This window comes from Mandrillus leucophaeus, unplaced genomic scaffold (assembly GCF_000951045.1).
Source record: "Mandrillus leucophaeus isolate KB7577 unplaced genomic scaffold, Mleu.le_1.0 Scaffold241, whole genome shotgun sequence".
NCBI classification, from domain to species: Eukaryota; Metazoa; Chordata; class Mammalia; order Primates; family Cercopithecidae; genus Mandrillus; species Mandrillus leucophaeus.
The window spans coordinates 126,378-150,132 of record NW_012102488.1 but is presented as its reverse complement, the minus strand read 5'-3'; the positions used below and the strand labels follow the sequence as shown (position 1 = coordinate 150,132).

The following is a 23,755-nucleotide window of genomic DNA, read 5'->3' as shown; positions in this document are numbered from 1 at the left end:
CCCAAAGAGTTTGGTTGCATCAGTGATTGAAAGAGCATTTTTGAAATGCCAATTTCAAAGCTGACCCAGAGAATCTGTTTTTCAAAAGTTCTCTGAGGTGATTATCACATGCATCCGGGTCTGTCACCATCAGCCCAGTTACTATCCTTCATTTTAAAATGAGAAAGCTGAGCTCCCACCACCTCAAAAAGGGGAAGTAATTTAATCAAAACAAAAAGTGAGTTAAGCTTGGGAAGTCCTAAGATGAATTTCATTTCAAGATGTGGCTGGTCCTCTTTTCAAAACCCCATTGAAATGACAGAATTTTACAAAAAAAGAGTAAGTCTGCTGCAGCAGCAGAAAAACAACAAATACAAGGAGAATACCCTTAGTGAGTCAAAACTATAAGGACATGCTGGAAGATACAAAGGAGATGGAATCAGACTGCTGGGCTTGAGAAAGTCACAAATTCAATCCAAATAATGGAGGGACCACTTTTTTCCAGAAGAATCAGACATTCTTTACTGTACTTGTCTCATCTACAGTTGGTAAGGATCACTCTCCTAGATAGGAACTCTATCTTGATGGCCTCTATGAGTCTCAAAACCAGAGAGAAAAGACAGAGTGTTTGAATATAACTCAACGCAGCAGCAAAATCTTCTAACAGACTCGGCCTCTTCCTTTTAGCTCAAGAGCTAGAAAGCTCACCAGCCACCACCTCCCCATCCTCATGCCACAGGAAGACCACAGGTCTGCAAATCAGGAGGGGGAGGCCACAGCAGAAAAGAGTGACAATTCTGAAGACACTCAGATCAACAACGGATACTGATCAATGGTATATCTCATCTATAAATGAAGAGATAACCATGTATCACCAGTGAGCTGAAGAAAATTAGCAATCTGAAAGGAAAGTGCCAAGTCAAATAAGCACAAATGATCTGAAGCATTACTAATGAAGGAAATAAATAGAATTTAAAAACCTAATTGGGATCTTTAGTAGTAATTGAGAAGATACTGCATCCACAAAATAAACAGATTACTATGCAAGCACAATTCTACAAAGTAAAAATAAGATCCCCTCTCCTACCCCCAAAAAACCACTTGTAGAAGGGCCAGAGTACTATGCACTTGACCCAACAAGGCATTTATGATTAAGAAAACCAAACAGTGACATTCCCTTAGAACAGAGAAAAAAAGGAGATGGGGGAAAAAACAGAAGAGACGTAAGTAAGAGAACAGTTCAGGGACATCAAAGATATAGAGATCTAACATTCATCCAGAGGATGAAGGGAAATAAAAAGAAAGAAAAGAGATAAGTGCTGCTGAGCTAAATAAAGACTTTAGAATATTAAGTGGCTCTGAATGCCCCAAAGGAATACTGAAGGCCTGACACAGTGGCTCATGCCTGTAACACTTTGGGAGGCCAAGGCAGGAGGATCACTTGAGCTCAGGAATTTGAGACCAGCTTGGACAACATGGTGAAAACCCATCTCCACAAAAAAATTTTAAAAATTAGCCGTGCATAGTGGCAGAGCGCACCTGTAGTCCCAGCTACTCAGGAGGCTGAGGTGGGAGGACTGCTTGTGCCCAGGAGGTAGAGGCTGCAGCAAGCCATGATCACACCACTGCACTCTAGCCTGGGCAAGAGAGCAAGACCCGGTTTAAAAAAAAAAAAAAAAAGGAATACTGAAAAGTAAAACCCCCACACTTTACAGTTACAGAGAAAATCATACCAACTACCAGAAAGAAAAAATAACATATACAGAAAGAAGAATGAGATAGGCATCAGACTTTTCATTTGTAACAAATATCAGAAGATAGAAGTGTAAATAACTGGGAATAGACTCAATTATGAACTCAGAATTCTATATCTAGCTCCATCAATACAGGAAGCATGTCTGTGTATGTTCACCTCCAGATTCTCCACACCAATGTGGAATACTTTATACAGAGTCAGATATTTGTTGAACAAATGATAACAGACAGTAAGTATTCAAGGGACGCTCTCCATACACATCCCTGCAAATGCTTTCTAGGTAAAAACAAAACAAAACAAAAAAACAGGATATTATTCAGAGATATACTTGAGGGGCAGGGAGCAGGAGACATAATACAAGAAGCAACAATAAGCAAAGACAACATTAACACCAATGGTGAAATCTAAACGATTGCTGATAATGCAGCTGAAAGGTCACAGGCCATATTCTCTGACCATATTGATGCACTAAAAATAACTGAAAAGCCACCTGAAAATGCTTTTTAAAAAGTTTTTTTTCCTAGATAACTCTTGAGTAAAAGAAGAAATTGATTCTCATGCCTTTAAGTATGTACCCCAGAGAAATGCTGGCACAGGGGTACAATGAAATACAGACAAGAATGATCACAGCAGCATTCGCTGTTCCTAACAACACTGGAAACAACCCACATGTCTGTATCTAGTCAAGGGGATAAATGGTAGGGTATATTCAAACAATGGAATAAATACAGCAATGCAAAACAACTATAGCTACACAAAATAGGAACAAATTTCACACACAATGTTGAGCACAACAAAAATGAAATAATACATATAGTATGATTTTCAGAAATTCAACAATAGGCAACACTACACTGTATTGTTCAAGGATGCATACATGAGTGATAACACTAGAGAAACGTAAGGAAAGATAAGCGTATAGAGGAACAGTGATCGGGAAGAAGCCTGCAGAAGGTTTCCACAGTGCGAGCAATGTTCCTTTCTCTTCACCTGGGTGCTGGCTAGGTGTTGGTTTCCAAGTATTCACTCTAATTATGTGTTACACTAAGCTTATGTTTTACATATTTTCAATACATTTTATCTCTCACAATAAAAAGTTTTAATAGTATGGCAATGTGAATGAATGATGGAATAAAATTACTTGGAAAATAGATTTTAAAACTTGTGCAATAAACTCAAACCCAAAGAAAATGTATACCCTTACATGTTTGTTTAAAAAGCAATTTAAATTACATTAATCCACTAAACCAGAAAAAGCAAAATAAAAGGGGAATTAAGACATAAGCAAAAAATGAAAAAGAAAACACTAGATTTAAAAAATAAAACTAAAGGAGGATTCTTTCGCAAGACTAATATAATAAAACAGCCGAGCCTTCAAAAAGTAATCAAGATAAAGAAAACTTTTGAGGCGAAAATGGCATACAGCCACATGTGAATATGATGCAACAGCTTAGAAGTATACATAAAGCGATCATTTTTTTTTTTAATCTACAGTTACTAAAACTGAAGAGGAAAATCTGGAGACCAATACATAGAAAAAGGAAAAAGACAGTCAAAGACTCATCCTCCAGATTGGAGTTTTATTTAAACCACCGTTTCTCAACCTCAGCAATATTGATATATTGGGCCAGACAATTCTTTGTGGAGGGTTCTCCCGTGTGTTGTAGGATGTTTAGTGACATCCTCTCTACCCAAGAAATGCCAACAGCACCCCCTACCATGACTAGCTGTGAAAACCAAAAATGGCTCCAGATATTTTCAAATGTCCCACGGGAGGCAAAAATCTCCAGTTGAAAATTACTGTGTAAACTAGATCTACATCCTAGATCTTAGAAAAAAAGATGTAAAGCTTTCAAAGTCAGCCCTGCATACCCTTGATACTGAAATAAGAGCCTAAAAGGAAACAAAGTATAAGCTTACTTAATACAGAAGTAAAAATCCAAAAATAAAATATTACCATATCCATTCTAATGGTGTTTACTATAGAAATGCAAGGATGATTTAAAATTAGGAATTCACAAGTTAAATTCCTACATAGAATCGTGGGCATAATCATGAAAAACCAGCTAGCTCTCTATGCATTAAGGCCATGTGATATTCAGTGAAAAACACAAGCTGCAAATGTCCTACAGAAGGAAAAGTGAGGGGTCAGGGGCAGTGGCTCACACCTGTAATCCCAGCACTCTGGGAGGCTGCGGGCAGATCACAAGGTCAGGAGTTCGAGACCAGCCTGGCCAACATAGTGAAACCCCATTTCTACTAAAAAATACAAAAAATTAGCCAGGCGTGGTGGCGCACACCTGTAATCCCAGCTACCGGGGAGACTGAGGCAAGAGAATTGCTTGAACCCAGGATGCGGAGGCTGCAGTGAGGCGAGATCACGCCACTGTACTCCACCCTCGGCGGCAGGTGAGACTCCAACTCAGAAAAAAAAAAAAAAAAACTGGCCAGGTGATCATAGATGTTTATAAAATATCAGCTGGCTGTGGTGGCACGTGCTTGTAATCCCAGCTACTCAGAAGGCTGAGAGGCAGGAGAATCACTTGAACCCAGGAGGCGGAGGTTGCAGTGAGTTGAGATCGTGCCACTACACTCCAGCCTGGGCAACAGAGAGACTCTATTTAAAAAAAAAAAAAAAAAAACAGAAGGAAAAGTGAATACTGAACACATATTTCTCCCATTTGCTCTTTGTCCTGAGACTCCACTAAAATTACGGTGAAGAATAAACACACAATTACAAAAAAGGAATGCGGTTACCAGCAGACGAGAACTCACCTCTAGACAATGACAGTAAATGGAAAATGGTTAATTAATGGAGCAAAGCCCACAAAGGTGGAGGTTAGCGGGATATCGATAACAAGGAGGCAAATTTATCTCACAGCACCCTGAAGAGGCTCTAGACTCAGACACTAGGTACCCCAGAAAGCGAGACAGATAGGCAACACTGTAAACAGATTAACAAAAGCCTATATACAGAATACATTTTCCAGGCCCTGAAACACTGTTCTACCACATCTCCTTAAGCAGAACCCAAGCAAACATACATCCACCCCAGGCAAGAAAACACAGATTTCATATCCAGAGGAATGGAGTAGTTCCAGCCACCATTTATGATTGCACCAGGAGATAAGATAGAGGGGTAGGGAATAACAATTGGGAATCAGCCTAAATTCCCACTAAAAGCTATCAGTTGACAAGTCTTGGCCACGAAGAACTCCCAATCAGTCTTTCAGTCTTTTTTTTTTGAGATAGGGTTCCATTCTGTCACCCAGGCTGGCTGGAGTACACTGGCATGATCACAGCCCACTGCAGCCTCAACCTCACAGGCTCAAGTGATCCTCCTGCCTTAGCCTCTTGAATAGCTGGGACTATAGGCAGGTGCCATCATACTCACCTAATTTTTTATTTTTGTAAAGATAGGGTCTCAATATGTTGCCCAGGCTGGTCTTAATTCTTGGGCTCAAGTGATCCTCCCATCTCGGCCTCCCAAAGCACCGAGATTATAGGTGTGAGCCACCACATCCAGGCTCCCAGTCTTTTAGTACCTCTCTCAAATATGAACAAAAAAGGGAATTAAAAGACTACAAATGATGAGCAACATAGAATACATACTTGAGGAAAGGTTTAAAAAAAAAAAAAAGACCAAAATAAACTAAGAAAAAAAGTATTAAAGAAAAAAGAGATGCTAGGGAGAGGGTCAAAGTATCAAAATAGCTCCTTAAAGACACTTATGAATATATTACATCCATAAAACAAAAATAGAATATGAATAAAAAATAATCAGTGAAGAAAAGGTTCCTAGAACTCAGGGCTCGTCCTTGGATGGGCCCATCCCACAATGAATCTGGGTGGGCCCCGAGACTGACTTTAACCTACAGAATTTGGTAGAAATGATATTGGACCTGTTCCAGATCTAAGCCTTAAGAACACCTGGCAGTTCCACTTCTGTGCTTCTGGAAGCCAAAAATAGGAACTGACTATCCTCTTGGAGAATGAGAAGCCACACGAAGAGGCCTGAGAGGATGACATGCTACACAGAGAGGCCAGATGAAGAAACACCAAGGCAGCAGACCTGTGGGCGAAGAAGCCATCTCAGACAATCCACTACAGCTGAGCATCCAGATGACCAGTCCCTGTCACCATCTAAACCACACAGTGAGAGGTGCCAAATGAGACCAGCAGAAAACCTGTTCAAGTAGCCCCAGGTAAGTCATACAATAGTGACAGGCAAATTTGTTGTTTTATGCTATTAAGTTTTGGGATAATTGGTTAAGCAATAATAAATAAAACTTAAAGTTATGACTGTCCAAATAAAATTTCCAAAAGTTGAAAGAAAAATATTCTAGATTTTAAAATTAAAGAAAAATAATTCAGAAATAATATGAGATACAAGACTCAAGACAAGAGGTCTAAAATCCCATTAACAGACACTTCAAAATGAACAAATAAAATGGAAAGGAGAAAGTTAACAACAAAAATATGAGAAGATTCAAGGTTCCAAATTTGAAAGAGCCTATCCATAAGCCTATCCATTTGGTGTACTCAGTACAGTGAGTGAAAAAAGACCCACACTAAGTATAATGTTGTGCTGTTTCAGCACACCAAGGAAAAGACAAACTCCTAAAAGCTTCCAGAGAGAAAGCCATACATAAATGACTGAAACTCAGAATGGCATGAGGCTTCACCACCACGACTGGTTAGAAGACAATAGCACAGACTTTGAAATTCTAAGGTAAAATTATCTTCAACCCAGAAATATATAATCAACCAAACTATCAATCAAGTATGAGGGAGGGTAGAATATAACAGAAGTGAACATTCATGGGGATGTGCTATGCACCAGGCACTGTTCTAAATGGTTTACTTGTACCAACTCATTTAAACCTCATAGTTCCCCAAAAACATAGGTACTAATACTATTACTGGTTCTCCCATTTTGCCAATTCAAAATTGGTGCACAGAGCAATTAGGGAATCAGCCCAAGGGCATACAGCCAATAAGTAGCAGAACCAAGATTCAAACCTATCTCGGTCTGGCTTCAAAACCCAAACACTGGACAGTATTTTTTCAGAAGCTACAGCTCAGAAAACGTACTGCTCCATGCTTTCTTAGGGTTTTACCTAGTCAGGCAAAATGAGAAAGGGTAAGCCACGAAAGATGGCATGAGATCCAAGAAACAATGGATCTACTGCAGGAGAGCAGATGAGAAAAACCTCAAGATGACATCTGCACAGCCAACCCAAAGAAAAACCTGCCACGACGGGCAAGAGGAGCCAAAGGCTTCAGAAGAAAGGGAAACCTCACAGAAAGGGCTACAACATAATTTTTTAAATTAAAAATTACTATTATGAGGAAGATACTGCAAAACTAAAAGCTGCACCAAGAAAGGAAATAGCATATCCTAAATATTCTAGAAAACTTGGCTTTACTCTACAAAGTCCTAATGATAATTAGTGATTACTTACATGACTAAAGATAATATTTGAGGAAAGGGAGGTGAGTGGTAAGTGGGTGGTATAACAGCTAAATTATCATGTATTATAGTAAAAAAATAAATAACTGATGCCTAAATAGGTAAATTCAGAATGAAGTTAGTAGTGGTCATGAACTAGTGGAAATTTCTGTTGCTTGCAGGAGATAACATTTGGGTTAGTTCTTAAAAAGCATAGACAGACTTAAGGAGATGACATTTCCAGGTGAAGGAAATTGAATAACCAAAGACAAACAATGAAAGAAGCAAGAGCATTTAGGGAAACCAGCAATATTAACAAAAAGGTGGTGGTAGGGAGAAGGGCAACTATTTGCCTGTATAGTAAATACCAGCAGCTCCAAAGAATGTAAAGTTTATTTTTAGTACCTAAAACAGAACAAACAAAACAATTCAATAGGAACAAAAAAGAAACTAACTTCTAAACAAGCTGAATAACAAAAAGAAAAATCATCCTAGTTTGACTTTTGCTTGAGACAATTTATTTTAGCTCTTGAACGCTAGAGAATTTTTACTTTACCTGACCCGTGGGTAGTGGTTGATCTAGCATCTCAACATCCAGGTGCTTAGGAACGTTATATAATCTGCAGAGTTCACATATCAACCACTTCAATTGCTGATGAAGCTACAAAACACATTTCAGTAAATAAGCATTATGTTAAAGAGCCCTTAGAAGACATCAATAATGTTATGACTACTGTAATCAATCCAGTAGGAAATGAAAAAGTTTGTTACTGCTCAACTGCAGCTTACAGATTTAAAAAGTAGTCTTTAAAATATTTTCAGGATCCTCTAGTATAAGAAAGTTACTGTGGCTTGGGGTATAATCACTACAACTGATACCTAGCAGAATGACAACAATAAGGGCAGAAGAAGGAAGTTCCAGACATTGTCCAATTTCTCACTGCTAACCTGTTTTCTGAGAAACTTACAACTTCAGACAAGAGAACATTAATGCATTAATGAGGCTACCAAAAAAAATAAAAATTAAAAAAAAAAACAAACAGAAAAAATAACCCAGACACACACAGGCAGTGCTGTTACAGATGGATTATAAAATTATATATTCTAGACATATTCATTTAAAAGTACAGAAGCAAATGTGATCTAGTAGACAGAGCCTGGCAATCTGATAGATGACCTTGGATATCGTATCTAGTTCCCTGAGTATGAGTCTGCCCCATCTGTAAAACAAAGAAGTGAAAACTTTCCCAGAATGGTAAAGATTAATGAAACCTATAAAACACTTGACACTTAGTAGGTTCTTAAGTGTCTGTCTAAAAAATAACAATAATTCACTAGGAAAACTGCAAAGAATAACTGTAAATTTCCATGTTTAAGTCCAGATTGTTTTGTAAGCATATTTGCTTTAAATAAATAAGCAAGATAAATCATGTGTACAAGTATGGTTTTCATTGTTTAAAATGTTTTTCAATGTATAAGGTGACTCAAATGGGATCTAATAAGGCAACTCACTTCACTTAGTCGGGAACAGTTTCCTAGGTGGCTCTGACCAAGAAAAGAGATGAAGAGAAAGAAGCAGGTTTACAAAGGACAAAGAAAGACGACACAGGATTAGAATGGGTTAACGAAGCAAAGAATAAGCCTTCCCAAAGTGGACAATGGAGCAAATGGAAATGAGGAAGGTTGAATGGTAAATTAGGATCCAACAAAAATCTTCATGCTTAAAAGGAAACCAAGCTCCGGTGTGGATTTGATATCCACCCAATATGCTCTATTGTGTGCTAAGTGCATAATGAAGATGACGCAAGGCGATCTGGACACAGACCTAGACACTCTGACCTCTGGCACGTGAGGGGCTCCAGGAGTGCTGGGGAGTGAGGCAGCAGGGTAGTGGAGTCATACCAAACAACAAGACAGACAGGGTAGTACATTTTCCAGGAATTTCAATTTTCCTCCCTTCCCCCACACACCAAAAAAGCATTTGAGGGATGGGAGGAAGAAACTGAGATCACAGAGAAAATTGTAAGAGACATTCAGAAGGTCAGGTCTTAGAAAATTACTAGTTTGGCGGGGGGAGGTCAGAGAACGGTAGTATATAAAAGAACACTACGACAGTTCCCAGGTTTAGGCATGGGGGACTAGTTAGATTATTTCATTTTTTCCCCACTCACAATCACAAGGAGAATTATCGAGGAAAAACACGGGGCTGATAGAGTGCTAGGAGGTGGGTAAATGCAAATTTAAATGTCATCATTTTGAACACCCATGGCACTCCAAGTGAGATTCCCTAACATATATGATATACAGACAGATATATGGGTTTGAAGCTGGAGATAAATACAGATTTAGGAATCCCTAGAACAGAGGTCATGACTAAAGTAATGGGAGTAAAAGATTACTCGGAGAAAGCACAGAATGAGAAGAGAAGAAAGAAGTAGGCCAAGGAAGAAGAGATCGGAGGAGACCAAGGCAGGGTGATAAGATCAAAACAAGACAGTAACCCGATGAAAGTTCCATTAGATTATCACAATTATCACAGAGCCTGACACAGAAGCCAGTATTTTTTTAATTGTGTTCTACTATTAAGTTTCCTGTACCCACCAGGAAAGTAAAAAGTATAAACAAGCATATAGATTGTTTCACATTGTATACTAAAGGGGCCAATTATACACAATATTTTATGCCTTGCTTTTTCACTTAATGTATCTTAGAACTTTGCATATGCTCTTATGGAAAGACTGGCTGGTTTTTTTTTTTTTTTTTTTTGCCTACAACAGAATATTCTATTGTAAAACTATACACTATAATTTTTATTTAACCAACTCTTTATTGGTGGACATTAAGAATGGAGGAATGTTTCAACAAGGGAACAATCAACAGTATCAAAATACTGCAGAGGGGTCAATTTGGGGACTAAGAGAGGTGCCACTAGTTTTGGCAACTAGGAGATAAATTTTAGTGCAACAATGAAGGTACAATCCAGATTATAATAACTTCAGTGAAAAAAGGTGAAGACATGCAGCTTATTCTCTTAAGAAACTAGGCTATGATAAACTGGCAGAGGCTGTAAGAGTGGGAGGTGAGTTGTTTTCTCCTTCATGTAAATATATTCACTTTTTAAAAAACTAGGCCCAATGTTATATCCTATTTCATTTAACCTTATGAACATGTTTACTTAATATTTTAGACACTGAAAAGTAACTCATTTTTGCTATTATAAAACCGTTATCTTTAGATCTTCTGAAGCAACTTCCTAAAAGGAGGTAGCGGTAACAGAACTATGTCTACCATTCTTTCCCATCAACCCCCTTGCTGGGGATGTAAACATGTGTCCACCTAGCTTTTAATTTTTACCTCTTACCTTCATGGCTCTCCATACAAACCTTAACTCGTGTGTGTGTGTGTCTGTGTGTGTGTGTGTGTTTGTGTGTGTATATATGGGGGGAGAGAGAGAGAGAGAGAGAGAGAGAGAAAGAGAAAGAGGGTCTTGCTATGTTGCCCAGGCTTATCTCAAACTCCTGGGCTCAAGCAATCCTCCCACCCCGGCCTTCCAAAGTGCTGGGATTACAGGCATGAACCACTGTGCTAAGCCTCAGCCTTAACTCTTAAAATATTTTTTTTTGGAGACAGAGTCTTGCTCTGTCGCCCAGGCTGGAGTACAGTGGCACAATCTCGGCTCACTGCAACCTCTGCTTCCCAGGTTGAAGCAATTCTCCTGCCTCAGCCTCCCAAGTAGCTGGGATTACGGGTACATGCCACCACACCTGGCTAATTTTTGTATTTTTAGTAGAGATGGGGTTTCGCCATGTTGGCCAGGCTGGTCTTGAACTCCTGACCTCAACTGATCCACCCGCCTGGGCCTCTCAAAGTTCTGGGATTACAGGTGTGAGCCATCACGCCCAGCCTTCTGTTCTTAAGAACAGATGTGTTTACACCAACTATAACTTATTTTGACAAAAATCAGAGTTGAGACTCAAACTTCCTCAAATAGTTTTCCTAAGACTATTTACAGAATAATCTGTCCTTTCCTTATTAAGTTAAAATACTACCTTCACCTTACGCTAAATTCTCATTTGCATGACTCTGGTTCTAAATTTCCATTGCCTTTATCTGTCTGGAACAGGGTTAGTACACAACATTTTATTGAACATCTGGTTGAACAAGTCTATTTTTTTTTTTTTAAATCATTTACTCTTTTAAACGTTAGAGTCATTTTGTTAACTTCCAAAAATAAATCTGCTGAGATTTGTACTGAAATTTATTTTCTATATATATACACACACACATATACACATATATACATATGGGTATATATATGTATTATGTATTTTATATATACATATATGTATACACACACACACACACACATATATTTTTTTTGAGACAGTCTCATTCTGTCACCTACGCTAGAGTTCAGAGGCACAATCTAGGCTTACTGCAATCTCTGCCTCCCAAGCTCAACTGATCCTCCCACCTCAGCGTCCTCAGTAGCTGGGACTACAAGTGTGTACGGCTATACCCTGCTAATTTTTGTATTTTTTGTAGTGACGGGGTTTCACCATGTTGCCTAGGCTGGTCTTGAACTCATGAGCTCAAGCAACCTGCCTGCCTCAACATCATAAGGTTCTGGAATTACAGGCATAAGCCACTGCACCCAGCAGAAATTACATTTACGAATATGAAGACATGGTGATAAGTGACATATTTATAACATGAGATCTGCTCATACAGGAACACAGAATGCAAATCTTTCCTTCCACTCAGCAAAACTGTTGTGTTCTTGATAAAAGTCCTGCACATCTAAGTTGATTCCTAGGTATTTAATTTTTGTTGAAATACTTGAAAAAATACTTTATCACTGTATCTTCTATGTGATTATAGCTAAAATTGTAGAAAGCTATTAACTTTTATGTAACAGACCTTTTAACCAGTAATCTTAAAAACTCTTTTTTCCGGTTGGTTCCTCTGAATATTTTTAGGTAACCAATCATGTCAGCTGAAAATAATGAGGATTATTTTTCTATAAAGACTTTATGATATCATGGGAAAATACAGTAATTTTCTTTTTTTTTTCCTGAGACGGAGTCTCACCCAGGCTGGAGTGCAGTAGTGTGATCTTGGCTCACCACAACCTCTGTCTCCCAGGTTCATGGAATTCTCCTGCCTCAGCCTCCCAAGTAGCTGGGATTACAAGCATGTGCCACCATGCCCAGTTAATTTTTGTATTTTTAGTAGAGACAGGGTTTCACCATGTTGGCCAGGCTGATCTTGAACTCCTGGCCTCAAGTGATCCGCCCGCCTCGGCATCCTAAAGTGCTGAGATTATAGGCGTGAGCCACCGTACCCAGCCAGTAAATGTGTTTTAAACTGATATAAAACAATATAGAATATGACCTCAACTATTTAAACATATGTATAAAGTTATATGTATTTTACTAGCAAAGAAAAAATATATACTGGTAGAAAATAACCATCACGTCAACAGTGGTTATATTAGGTAGAGAAATTATGGGAGATTTTAATATTTTTTTCCTGTCTATATTTTACTAATTTTCTCAACAATGGTTGCTCATGAGTTTTATAATCAAGAAAAAAAGTGTTAAAAATTTTTGCAACACAGAAAGTTATATTTCTTTATATACTAAAAACAAAAATAAAACTTTATATTTGAATACCTTTGACTTTTGCTGCACTTACAGACCTTGAAAGAAAAGGCAATTCCCTCATACTAGTTCTGGTGTCATTCTCCCCATCTCTTCCTTCACTTCCACCTTGGTCTTTTTTCTGCTTCCCATCGTGGCTAGTGATCTCTACTCAAAATGCTTGATTTGGCTTAATGGTTAGAATTCAGGGAAAAAGAGATCCCTAATTCGTAATCGAAATTAAGGTTATACATGTGGGAAATAAAAAAGAGAGACTAGGTAGTAAACAGAATTTGAAAGACAACAACAACAACAACAAAAACCTACTCTTTAATTCCTACAAGATTATAATCATAATTGTGCTTTTATATCATATTATCTCTTAACATTTAATTTCTATATGTAATGTTCATGAGGAAAAAAGAAAATAGCTTGGCTTCTTTTCTTACCGAATTGTTGTTCTTAGTATCTTCTAGACGTTCCAGAACTGATGTCAGATTTGGGTCATCAGAGTCCACAAACCATATTGGTGAAGAAGATGGATAGGATTCCTGTTTAACACAGAAACACCTATGTTAAACATTTACATACAGACTAACCCAAATATGCAATTAAACCGCACCACTAAATGGCAAGATGACCATGGATTTAAACAAAATGTATGGGGGAAAAGACAACACGTTAAAAACCATGTGAGAGGCCGGACTTTTGGGACAGCTATTCTCCTTGCATAGCACTGTCTGTTGCTACAGCTCATAGAAGTCAATGATTTTCTTCAACATTGGTAGGCAGCCTCTAAAATGGCCCCAATCACCTTCACCTCCTGCCATTCACACCCTTGTAAACATTCCCGCCCCTGGACCTAGTGACTCACTTCTAACAAAGAGAACACAGCAAAAGTAATAACATCACTTCTGAGATCAGGCTACCAAGAGACTATGATGTCTGCCTTGGTCACCCTTCTCCTGCTTTTTCCATTGCTCCCTCTGATGGAAACCAGTTGCCATGTGATGAGGTGCCCTATGGAGAGGCCCACATGGCGAGGGATTATAGAAGGCCTCAGACCAAAAGCCATCTAGAAACAAAGGCCCAGTCCAACAGCCTGTGAGATAAATCCTGCCAACATCTACATGAGTAAGGTTGGAGACTGATTCTCTCCTTATCCTGCCTTAGGATGATCACAGCTGCCACCAACACCTTCACTGCCTGGTGAGAGGCCAAGTCAGTGAACCCAAGATAAATTGCACAAAATCCTGACCCACAGAAATGGTGAGATGTTTGTTGCTTTAAGCTGCTAAATTTGTTACAGAGAAAGAGAAAACTAATTCAAACACCATAAAATTCTAATGTTTTAACCTATCACACAAACGAAGTACTACCAAGAAATGCCATTACTACATACACACACACACACGCATTTTGTTTTTAACCTCAAGACGGAGTCCTGCTCTGTGGCCCAGGCTGGAGGGCAGTCGCAATCTTGGCTCACTGCAACCTCCGCCTCCTAGGTTCAAGCGATTCTCCTGCCTCAGCCTCCTGAGTAGCTGGGATAACAGGCACATGCCACCATGCCAAGCTAATTTTTTGTATTTTTAGTAGAGATGGGGTTTCACCATGTTTGCCAGGCTGGTCTTGAACTCCTGATCTCATGATCCGCCCGCCTCAGCCTCCCAAAGTGCTGGGATTACAAGCATAAGTCACCACGCCAGGCCCATATCTTTTTAAATACACGTGATTTTTGAAAAAAGCTAACGAACTAAGCGCATTATGTGCTTTCACCCACTAACAGACATTTACTCTGTTACTTTGTATGCTTTTCTATTATAAATTGGGGGAAAACCATTATTATTATATATTAGCTTCAGAACAACTAGGTTCAGAACAACATGGAAAACAATTTTGCAGAAACAATTTTAGGAAACACTGCTTTGAGAACTATGATTTATAGCTGAAGCCACAGAAACTGAATATTTTTAAAGAATTTTGACAAATGTTCTTTTAAGAATAAGTTGTATTGATGGAGGACATCATTAATAATATACCTGGTCAATAATGGGTTATTTACTATTCTCATTCCTCTAACTCTTACTGTGCCCCAAATCTCTTTACAGGCTAAATGAGAAACTCTTCAGAATTAATCCTGTTCTTAAAGAACACTACTTATTGAGTACTGCATTTTCTTATTCAAATTCTTCAGCACACGTTGGGAATAAACCATCTGGACCATTTTTACTGTTTTAGTTTTTAAGTTTCTTTTTCCTTAGGCTAAAGAAACTGCAACTACACTTAGGATCTCATTTTATTAGGTTAGTATTTGTCTAGTAAACTTCAGCATAAGCCAAGCAACATATATGTTGTCACTCTGGACTGAAACCCCTCAAAACCGTATTAAGAAAATTAGAAAAACAACTGAAATCATGTTTTTAATCTTGTAGATGGAAAGATATGATACACTGTAGATCTAAGTACTTATTTCAATGGTTCCCAAAGTGGGGCCCCTGAGACCCCCCAGGTCCAAACGATTTTTACAAGAATATTAACATGTTGACATATGCTGTGAGGGTGAAGACACAATGGTGGATAAAAATGCTGGCACTTTAGCACAAATAAAGGCGGTAACACCAAACTACTAGTAGTCATGGTATTCTTCACTATGCACAGGAACGGTTTAAAAAGGAAGAGCAACAAAAGATCAGTTTCATTTCAGAATGTCTACGATAAGGCTGGGAATGGTGGCTCATGCCTGTAATCCCAGCACTTTGGGAGGCCAAGGCAGGAGGATCACTTGAGCCCAGGAGTTCAAGACCAGCCTGGCCAACATGGTGAAACCCCATCTCTACAAAAAAATACAAAAATTAGTTAAGCATGGTGGTTGCATGCCTTCAGTCCCAGCTACTTGGGAAACTGAGGCAGGAGGATTGATTGAGCACAGAAGGTCGAGTCTCCAGTGAACTGTGATCACGCTACTGCACTCCAGCCTGGGTGACAGAACAAGGCCCTGTCTCAAAAATAAAAAGAATGTCTATGATAAAGCAGTGAAAATTTTACTACATCTTAATCCTTGAATATGTCTTTTTAGTATTTCAAGTGATGAAATGGGAAGTACATAGGAGCATTCCTACAGATTGCCTGAGAAAAAACCCTTGTGTGACTAAGTCGTGAACTGAATTAACCACTTTAATGGAATACCATTTTTACTTGAAAGGATGATTGACAATGTTATTTCAACTTGTTTTCGGATTTTCCTCAAAAAATAAGATTCTGTCATTTCAAGAAAAACAACAGACAGGCCATAATAAAATTCAATAATAAAACAGCTATAATAAAATGCAAGTTTTTGAACAAAAAATTAGTTTTTGAAAACTTGTATCCACCACTGTTTTCCAAGTATATCCTGATAACATTGATGGCAATATTGATGAATGTATATTGAAACTGTAAAATCAAATGTATCAACATTTAGAAGATCTCGGTGAACCATTATTATCTAAATGACCAATGCATGATGTTATATCACGCAAGGGTAAAAGATCCAAAGTTCAAGAAAGACCAAGTTTTGATGGAGTATCAAAAAAGAACCCTAGGCAACATGGCAAAACCCTAGCTCTAGAAAAAATACAAAAAATTAGCCAGGTAAGATGGCCTACACCTGAGTCCCAGGAGACTGAGGGTGCAGTGAGCTGTAATCACACCACTGCACTCCAGCCTGGGCAACATAGTGAGCCCCATCTCAAAAAAAAAAAAAAAAAATCCACAATTATCTAAAATGGCCATTAAAATATTCTAGAATTTTTCCAACCAGGTGTCTGTATGAAGTTAGATTTTGTTTACATTATTTCAAGCAAATACCATACAACAAATTAAATGCAAAAGCAAATGACAGACCAAACATCAATGAAATCTGCAAAAAATGTAAGACTGTGCTACTATTCTATTTTTGGCTTAGAAAATTTTGTTTCATAAAAGCATTTATAACAATATATGATGAGTTTTTAAAGAGTTAATGTTTTCAATATTTCTGATTTAACTTCTAGTGATAAACACCAACAGACATCTTACATAAACCAAAGCCCTTGGGTCCTCAATATATTTTCAAGAGTGTAAAGGAGTCCTGACCACAAAACTTTGAGAACTGCTGCCTTCCCTTCCACTTTCCTTCCTTCCTTAGAATTTCTTCCTTGGAAGAAACATCCCTTTGCCATTCTATATTAACTTACATAGTTCCATTGAGACCAGTTTTGCTACCTCCCTCCCTCCCATCTTTCCACCTCCCTCTCTTGACACAAAACCTAACCAAAGGACTCCACCAGCCCACTCATTTCCAGTGATTAGCTGTCAGGTGGGTTAAACCAAGAAAATCTGGGTTTTCCCTGAGACTAGACCTCTAGTTCTGAGAGATCTGGAATCATAGGGACAAGGTTGGCCACCTCGGTGTGGCCAGAATTCATCTTGCCTAAACACAAAGAGTAAGTTATAACATGGATCTACAATATTGAGTGAAAAAGCAGATTACAAAAAAATCTGATTTTTTTAAGGGAGAGGGAACATATATAAGCATCGGAGAAAAAATATGAGCAGATAACTGGAAAGATACAAAATTCTGATAGTGGTATATTCTGAGTGGTAGAATTATAAGTAATATCTCCTGGTTTTGACTAAAATTTTTTTAATGTCTTACAATAAGATTTTGTTTTCCATATTATAAAATATCCACCACCCTAGGAAACTTAACCTTCAGCACAAACTCTATATCATTTTCAAGGTTTGTTCAGTTTAATATTTAAGACACAATCTACTTTGAAAGACATCTAAAATAATGACCAACATTTAAACCTATGTATTAATGTTTTCAATCTTTCACATGCTTTAAGTTTTGTAATTCTGATAAGGTTAACTAAGCTTTATATCTACCTTGAAAAGATAAGTTTTCCTACTATTTCTCTTTAAAATAAATATGACCTATAATATTGTCAGTTTTTAAACAGTGAATGGTGCTCAAAAATTCCAATACAAATTCTGGCAGTTTTCCCGTACATAGAATGTTTAAGTGCTTCTAGCACCGCTCTTTTTCACCACAGTTATGAAAACACAGAACAATTATCTAAGCATCTAATATTCAGGTCCTTTGTTCTTATCTATCCTATTAGTTTCACAGTAATTTTAAGGCTTGTGAGGATGAAGTTGTCTGTGACAGCTACCATAAAGATTATTGTAAGTGGACAATTTTCAAACAAATTCATCACCACTACCATCCCCACCATAAAACTGTGTTAATACAGGGAAACACAACTGAAGATTAACCAAGTCAACCTCTTTACCTGTCACTGCTTAAGAAAAATATTTTTTTTGTCTTTAACTTTCTGTATCTATTTTTCTCCATAAATCCACTGAGATCATTGTGTGGCTCTATCTCAAGCAGCAGCAACCAAAACTGCCTGCCAGAATGGTCAGTTTTTGTATCTTTCCAAATGTAGGACACAGCTATCTTCAGGGATTTCATAATTTTTTTTTAAATGATGCACAAACTTCTTGAAGGTTCAGAGATATAGCAGTTGTAATTCTTCTGAAGGCTAGTTACGGGACACATTACTTTCATACTTTGCTGTTCAATAAATGTGGGGTGGAGAATGAAGTAAATTGACAGAATTAGCATGTAATACCTTAATAAAATTCTAACTGCTCTGACAACAAAAGATACTTAAAATGCGCACACATGGTTCCCTGATAGTCATTTACAAATAAACAACCAAGTAGCTAACCTAGAGCCCACAAAAGCAGAGTAAAACTTCTAACTCTTGTTAAAATAAAAATGCTTATAAACTCAAAAAGAAAATGCTTAAGTATTCAAACACAAGCAGCAAATTACAGCTACTGAGAACATCATTGTAAGCAAACTGAGGCACAGAAAACAAAGGTGCTGATGAGGATCTGAACCACCTAAGCTGCAGAAACCCACTGGATGGTTTCCTAGGTTCCAAGTCAGGATTATCTTTCGGAATCTTCTAGAAGAGATCACATAACACTGTTACAAAGGATCTGGAAAAAGGGACCCCTGCTTTATCACTCTGGCTCTCCAGTCATGCTTTACTTTTGGCAGTGACTATTTCCATTCAACTCAATTCCCCACCCCTCAACTAGCTGATATTTATCAAATACTACCTTTTTCCAGGTTTAAGTAAGTTTAACCAAATTAAAAAAAAAAAAAATCAAGACACTAAGGGATATACTATTCACGAAAGGGAAACCTAAGTCTCCTCTTCATGTATCTGTTCCTTTCAAAGACAGGTATAAAAATGGGGATGAGAGAGTATAGATAACCACTAGGAATTTGACCCTATATTATAAATTGGTCAGATAAATGAAAACAATGATTCCTCTGGAATGAAAGTACCACCTAGGTGCTTAACATGACAGTTCTGATAGTTTCAAATGCTTTTCCGTGAATTGAATTTGGAAAGGTAATCTGTCCCAGGGGGGCAAACCAAAGAGAAAGTCTTAGGCTCCTTAGTCCAGATTTCCTTTGTACAACTTCGACTGGACTACTTTTTAATCACAGTAAAGACTAGAAAAATGCAAGATGAAGTTAACAGCATTGCTTTATTTCCCATGAAAAGCTGTTATAAAACATTTTCAAAATAAAGTGTTTTTCAGCCCCAAATGACACCATCACTTTTATATTTGTAGAACACAGTATCATTGCCAAAGAGCTGTCCTCTATATGCTCTCTTGCAGGGCAAAAAATATTATCTACTATATACAGAAACACAGTAAAAGAAGTGATTTACTTAAGCTCCTAACTACTAAATAAAAGCTAAACTTCTCACTTTCTCCTAGATTCACAGCTCCAACATTTCTAAAATTTAGTATCTTGCTGTTGGGGGTACGCGCTTTTTGGCAATAATGAATAGAAATTTAATTAACCAATCAAAAAAAAGTCCCACTAAAAGCAGGCTAGCAAACAGCCACTCATGCAGAAAGGGTAATAATTTATGCTCTGCAAGTAATATAAAAAATGAAGTTTCATTTGTTTACTAGCTAATTTACTTACTGGGGGAGATTTTTCATTCTAAAACAGTGATTCCCTACCAAGAGTGCCCAGATGCCAAAAAGTCCATAAAAGGAATAATGGAGTTGCCAAGTTATGTTAAATACTTCAAAAGGACTAAAAGAAAGCCATACACTAGCTCCCAGTAAGGCTGCACAGGTTATTAAAACAAGCTGCTTTGCATTTTCGTGTGATTGTAACAACGAATTAGATGGCAATCAGGTTAATTTACTGAAGATGGAAAAACTATACTTCAGTTTGTGTAACAGGCAATATTTCACATCATGGCTTCACAGAAAAGAATAAAAAGGACTCCTTGAGGCTGAAAAAGAGCACCCTTTTCCCTTCATTATTTAAGATTAGGACAAATTTGGCCGGGCACGGTGGCTCAAGCCTGTAATCCCAGCACTTTGGGAGGCCGAGACGGCTGGATCACGAGGTCAGGAGATCGAGACTATCCTGGCTAACATGGTGAAACCCTGTCTCTACTAAAAACTAAAAATACAAAAAACTAGCCGGGTGAGGTGGCGGTCGCCTGTAGTCCCAGCTACTTGGGAGGCTGAGGAGGGAGAATGGCGTAAACCCGGGAGGCGGAGCTTGCAGTGAGCCGAGATCATACCACTGTACACCAGCCTGGGAGACACAGCGAGACTCCGTCTCAAAAAAAAAAAAAAAAAAAAAAAAAGATTAGGACAAATTTATAAAACAGGAGAAGAATTAGCTCAATTCCTTTGGCCTACAGAGTAAAACATCTACTCTGTTCAGTCTTTTTCACTTCTTACCCTCTCATATGAAGTCAATTTACACACTTCCTTCAAGCCCTTAGAGACCTTTTTGTACTATCCATGACAAGTTCTTGATGTTATCTCTGCACTTTTGACAAATTCTTAGCAGTTAACTTACAAGGCAATTAAGATTTTTGTTCAAATACAATATAGCTAGAATAGGGCCATATACTCAATATTTATGAAGCATTTATTGAGTGGAAGATAAAAAGCACAAAGCATAATTATAAAATATTCTCCCCTGCCACCATAAAAAAAAAAAATTTAAGGCTTACACAATACAGCATAAGAAAATATGACCAAAGCTAAAATAGTAAGGACTAAAGATGGGAGGAAGGGGAAATATCAGCATGAACTAAATATGACCCAGAAGAGCCTTGAGGGATGGTCAGGTATATAAAGACAAATGGGGTAGGGTTAAGGGGTGGAGGTTGGGGGCACATTCTACAGGGGAAAATACAGCTGATACAGAAGCCTGAAAGGAAAAACGGGCAGAGCACCTGTACAGGACTCTTCAGGAACTAGCACGCACGTGTGTAAAAAAAAACTTAGTTTCTCAAACATTAGAGAAACTGCATAAGGATGTTCCTTGGTAAGTATAAAGAAGACAAAGCCTAGCATGTAGAACTCAATAAATAATTGAACTGTCTAAAGAGGAAAAGTTAAATAAGTCAAACTCATTACCTTTTAAGAGTTACAGCTTTAGAGAATAACAAATCATAAATCAAACCAAATCATTTGAAATCCAACTCCATTTTTCCCTTGATCTTTCCCTTCAAAGCAAATGGTATCGACATGAACAAGCCATGTAGATTTTATCAAAACACTCATCCATGTTTAAAAGAGTCTTTACGGCCAGGAACGGTGGCTCACTCATGTAATCCCAGCACTTTGGGAGGCCGAGGTGGGTGGATCGCTTGAGGTGGAGTTCAAGACCAGCCTGGCCAACATGGAGAAACCCCGGAAATCTGTAATCCCAGCTACGCCGGAGGCCCAGACAACAGAATTGCTTGAACCTGGGAGGCGGAGGTTGCAGTGGGCTCAGGTCACACCACTGCACTCCAGCCGGGGGGACAGAGCAAGACTCCGTCTCAAATAATAATAATAATATAAAGAGTCTTTAATTTCAAAAGATACAAGCAGAAATATTTACAGATGAAGCGATCTGTCCGGAATCTGCTTCAAAATAATCCAAAGCGGAGTACAGATGAGGATTAGCCAAAAGTTCATCATTGTTGAGGCTGGCTACATTACACTGTTCAACTTTTGTACGTTTGATGTTTTTCCATAATTAAGAGTTAGCAGACATTTGTACTGAGCAGCTGCCATGATAATTATCTCCTGATAGTCTGTTATATTTCACTAGCACCTCAATTTTAATAGTTTCTACCTAGCGGTGGGTGCCATTACACTAGTCCTCACCAAATCCCTCCTTGTACTCAAAGTGTCTCGTTCACTTCTTGCTCCATTTCTGTTGCCACTGCCTAATCCAGGTCATCTCTCCTTATCTTTATCTGCAGCAGACTCTTACCAGCCTCCAATACGGTTCTCGACGGGGCACCAGTGGCACTTTAGGTGGGATAATTCTTTGCTGTGGCAGACTGCCTGAACGTTACAAAACATTTGGTATCCCTGTACTCCTAGCACTAAACGCTGGCACAGCAACAAGACCACCCCAACCCCACTGAGATAACCACATTTCCTAATGCCACCCACTGGAGAGAACCACTTCCAGTCCTGGATGGCAGTTACATTCTCCCAACTCACCTGAGTAAACTTAGTAGCTTCCCACGGCCTACAGATTCAGCCTCCTATCATTCAAACCAGCCCTATCTTTTCCTGGCCATGCCTCAACTTCTACCAGAGTAATCATCCTCGAAGCCATTCAGGCCAGTCTCCTTAAAACACCTGCTTCATGACAACTACTACACTTTGTTTTCCACTCTTGGAAAATCTTCCCCTTCTCCAGCCTATATCGTGGGCCTCTCAAGTCTAAGCATAAATTTTCTACTTCTAAGCAAACCACACTTTCTCAAGTCTCCGTGTCTTCTTTGGGTGGAGTTTCCTCAGTCTAAAATGCCCTTCCGCCAGTCTTCCAAAATTGTATTCACCTGTGGAAGCTCGTCTCTAACTGTCTCAGCCTCTCATCAAAGCCTTTCCCTGAAGCGCACCTCCCCCAAGTCAAAATTAGTTGCTCCCTTTGGCTTTCATGATGATACCACAGGATTTGTCACTTTCTTGAACTCTTCCCCCAAGAAGATGGGGTTCTGAAAGCGAGGACTGCTCCACTCAATTCTGCAACACTAGCGCCCAGAACACTCAGACGTATTCATTCAGTAAATGAATTCTCTCCTCAGTACAGCACTTGACTGCGTGGTTTTTTTGCTTCTGTTTTTTTTTTTTTTTTTAATGAACACACTTTCTCCCCAAATAGTCTGGTAACCATTTTAAGGTCAATTATAACATCAAGGTTTTTTGCACTTGAGTACCCACTGACTCAACCAAAGAGAGTTAAAAACAACAGACTTGGTTTTAGCCATGTTTAAAGACGAGCCCGAAACCACCACCTTGACGCCTACTATAACCAAGAGAATATTCTGCAGTTTGGACCAATATCCTAAATCAATTTCACGACGAACAGCTTCACAATACACTTTTATGGAGAAACTTAATACGTCAATTCCTTTATCAAGCCTTGGGTTTCTAATGAGCTTTCCGCTTAATGAGTAAGTTTTTAAAAGTGTCTTTTACAGCTTTGTGACATAAGTGATCTTTCCGGGGAGCAGCCCTGGCGCGTATCTCCTTTCACCTATCCATTTTCGAGGCTTACACACAAGGGAGGGGCCACACGAATACACACTCAACACCACCTGCCGCATCGACGGTACTAGGCGCCTTCCCAGAACACAGCGGCGCGCAGCCAGGCCCGGGGGAGACGGGTCGCTCAAACAGCACCAGAGTCTGCATTCCAACTTTTCCTCCGTCAACGAGTCCATTCTCATTGTCAGTTTCCCCTTAAACGCAAACTTAAAAATAATTGGCTGACCAAGCGGGAACGAGGAAAATTTGACTCAAAAATGAGGCGTTAAAACTTAT

General features: G+C 38.6%; 1 protein-coding gene across 1 annotated transcript in view; it reads right to left on the bottom strand.

The window, feature by feature from the left end:
- Positions 1–23,754, bottom strand: part of UBE2Q2 (ubiquitin-conjugating enzyme E2Q family member 2) — a 57,332-nt gene extending 33,578 nt beyond the window's left edge. Inside the window, exons 1-3 of the mRNA XM_011982662.1 lie at positions 23,530–23,754; positions 13,279–13,380; positions 7,744–7,848 (exon numbers count right to left, since the gene is read on the bottom strand). Coding sequence (XP_011838052.1) covers positions 7,744–7,848; positions 13,279–13,380; positions 23,530–23,661 — 339 coding nt within the window. The 5' untranslated portion in view covers positions 23,662–23,754. The remainder of the gene's footprint in view (positions 1–7,743; positions 7,849–13,278; positions 13,381–23,529) is intronic.
- Between the last annotated feature and the right edge of the window lies 1 nt (position 23,755).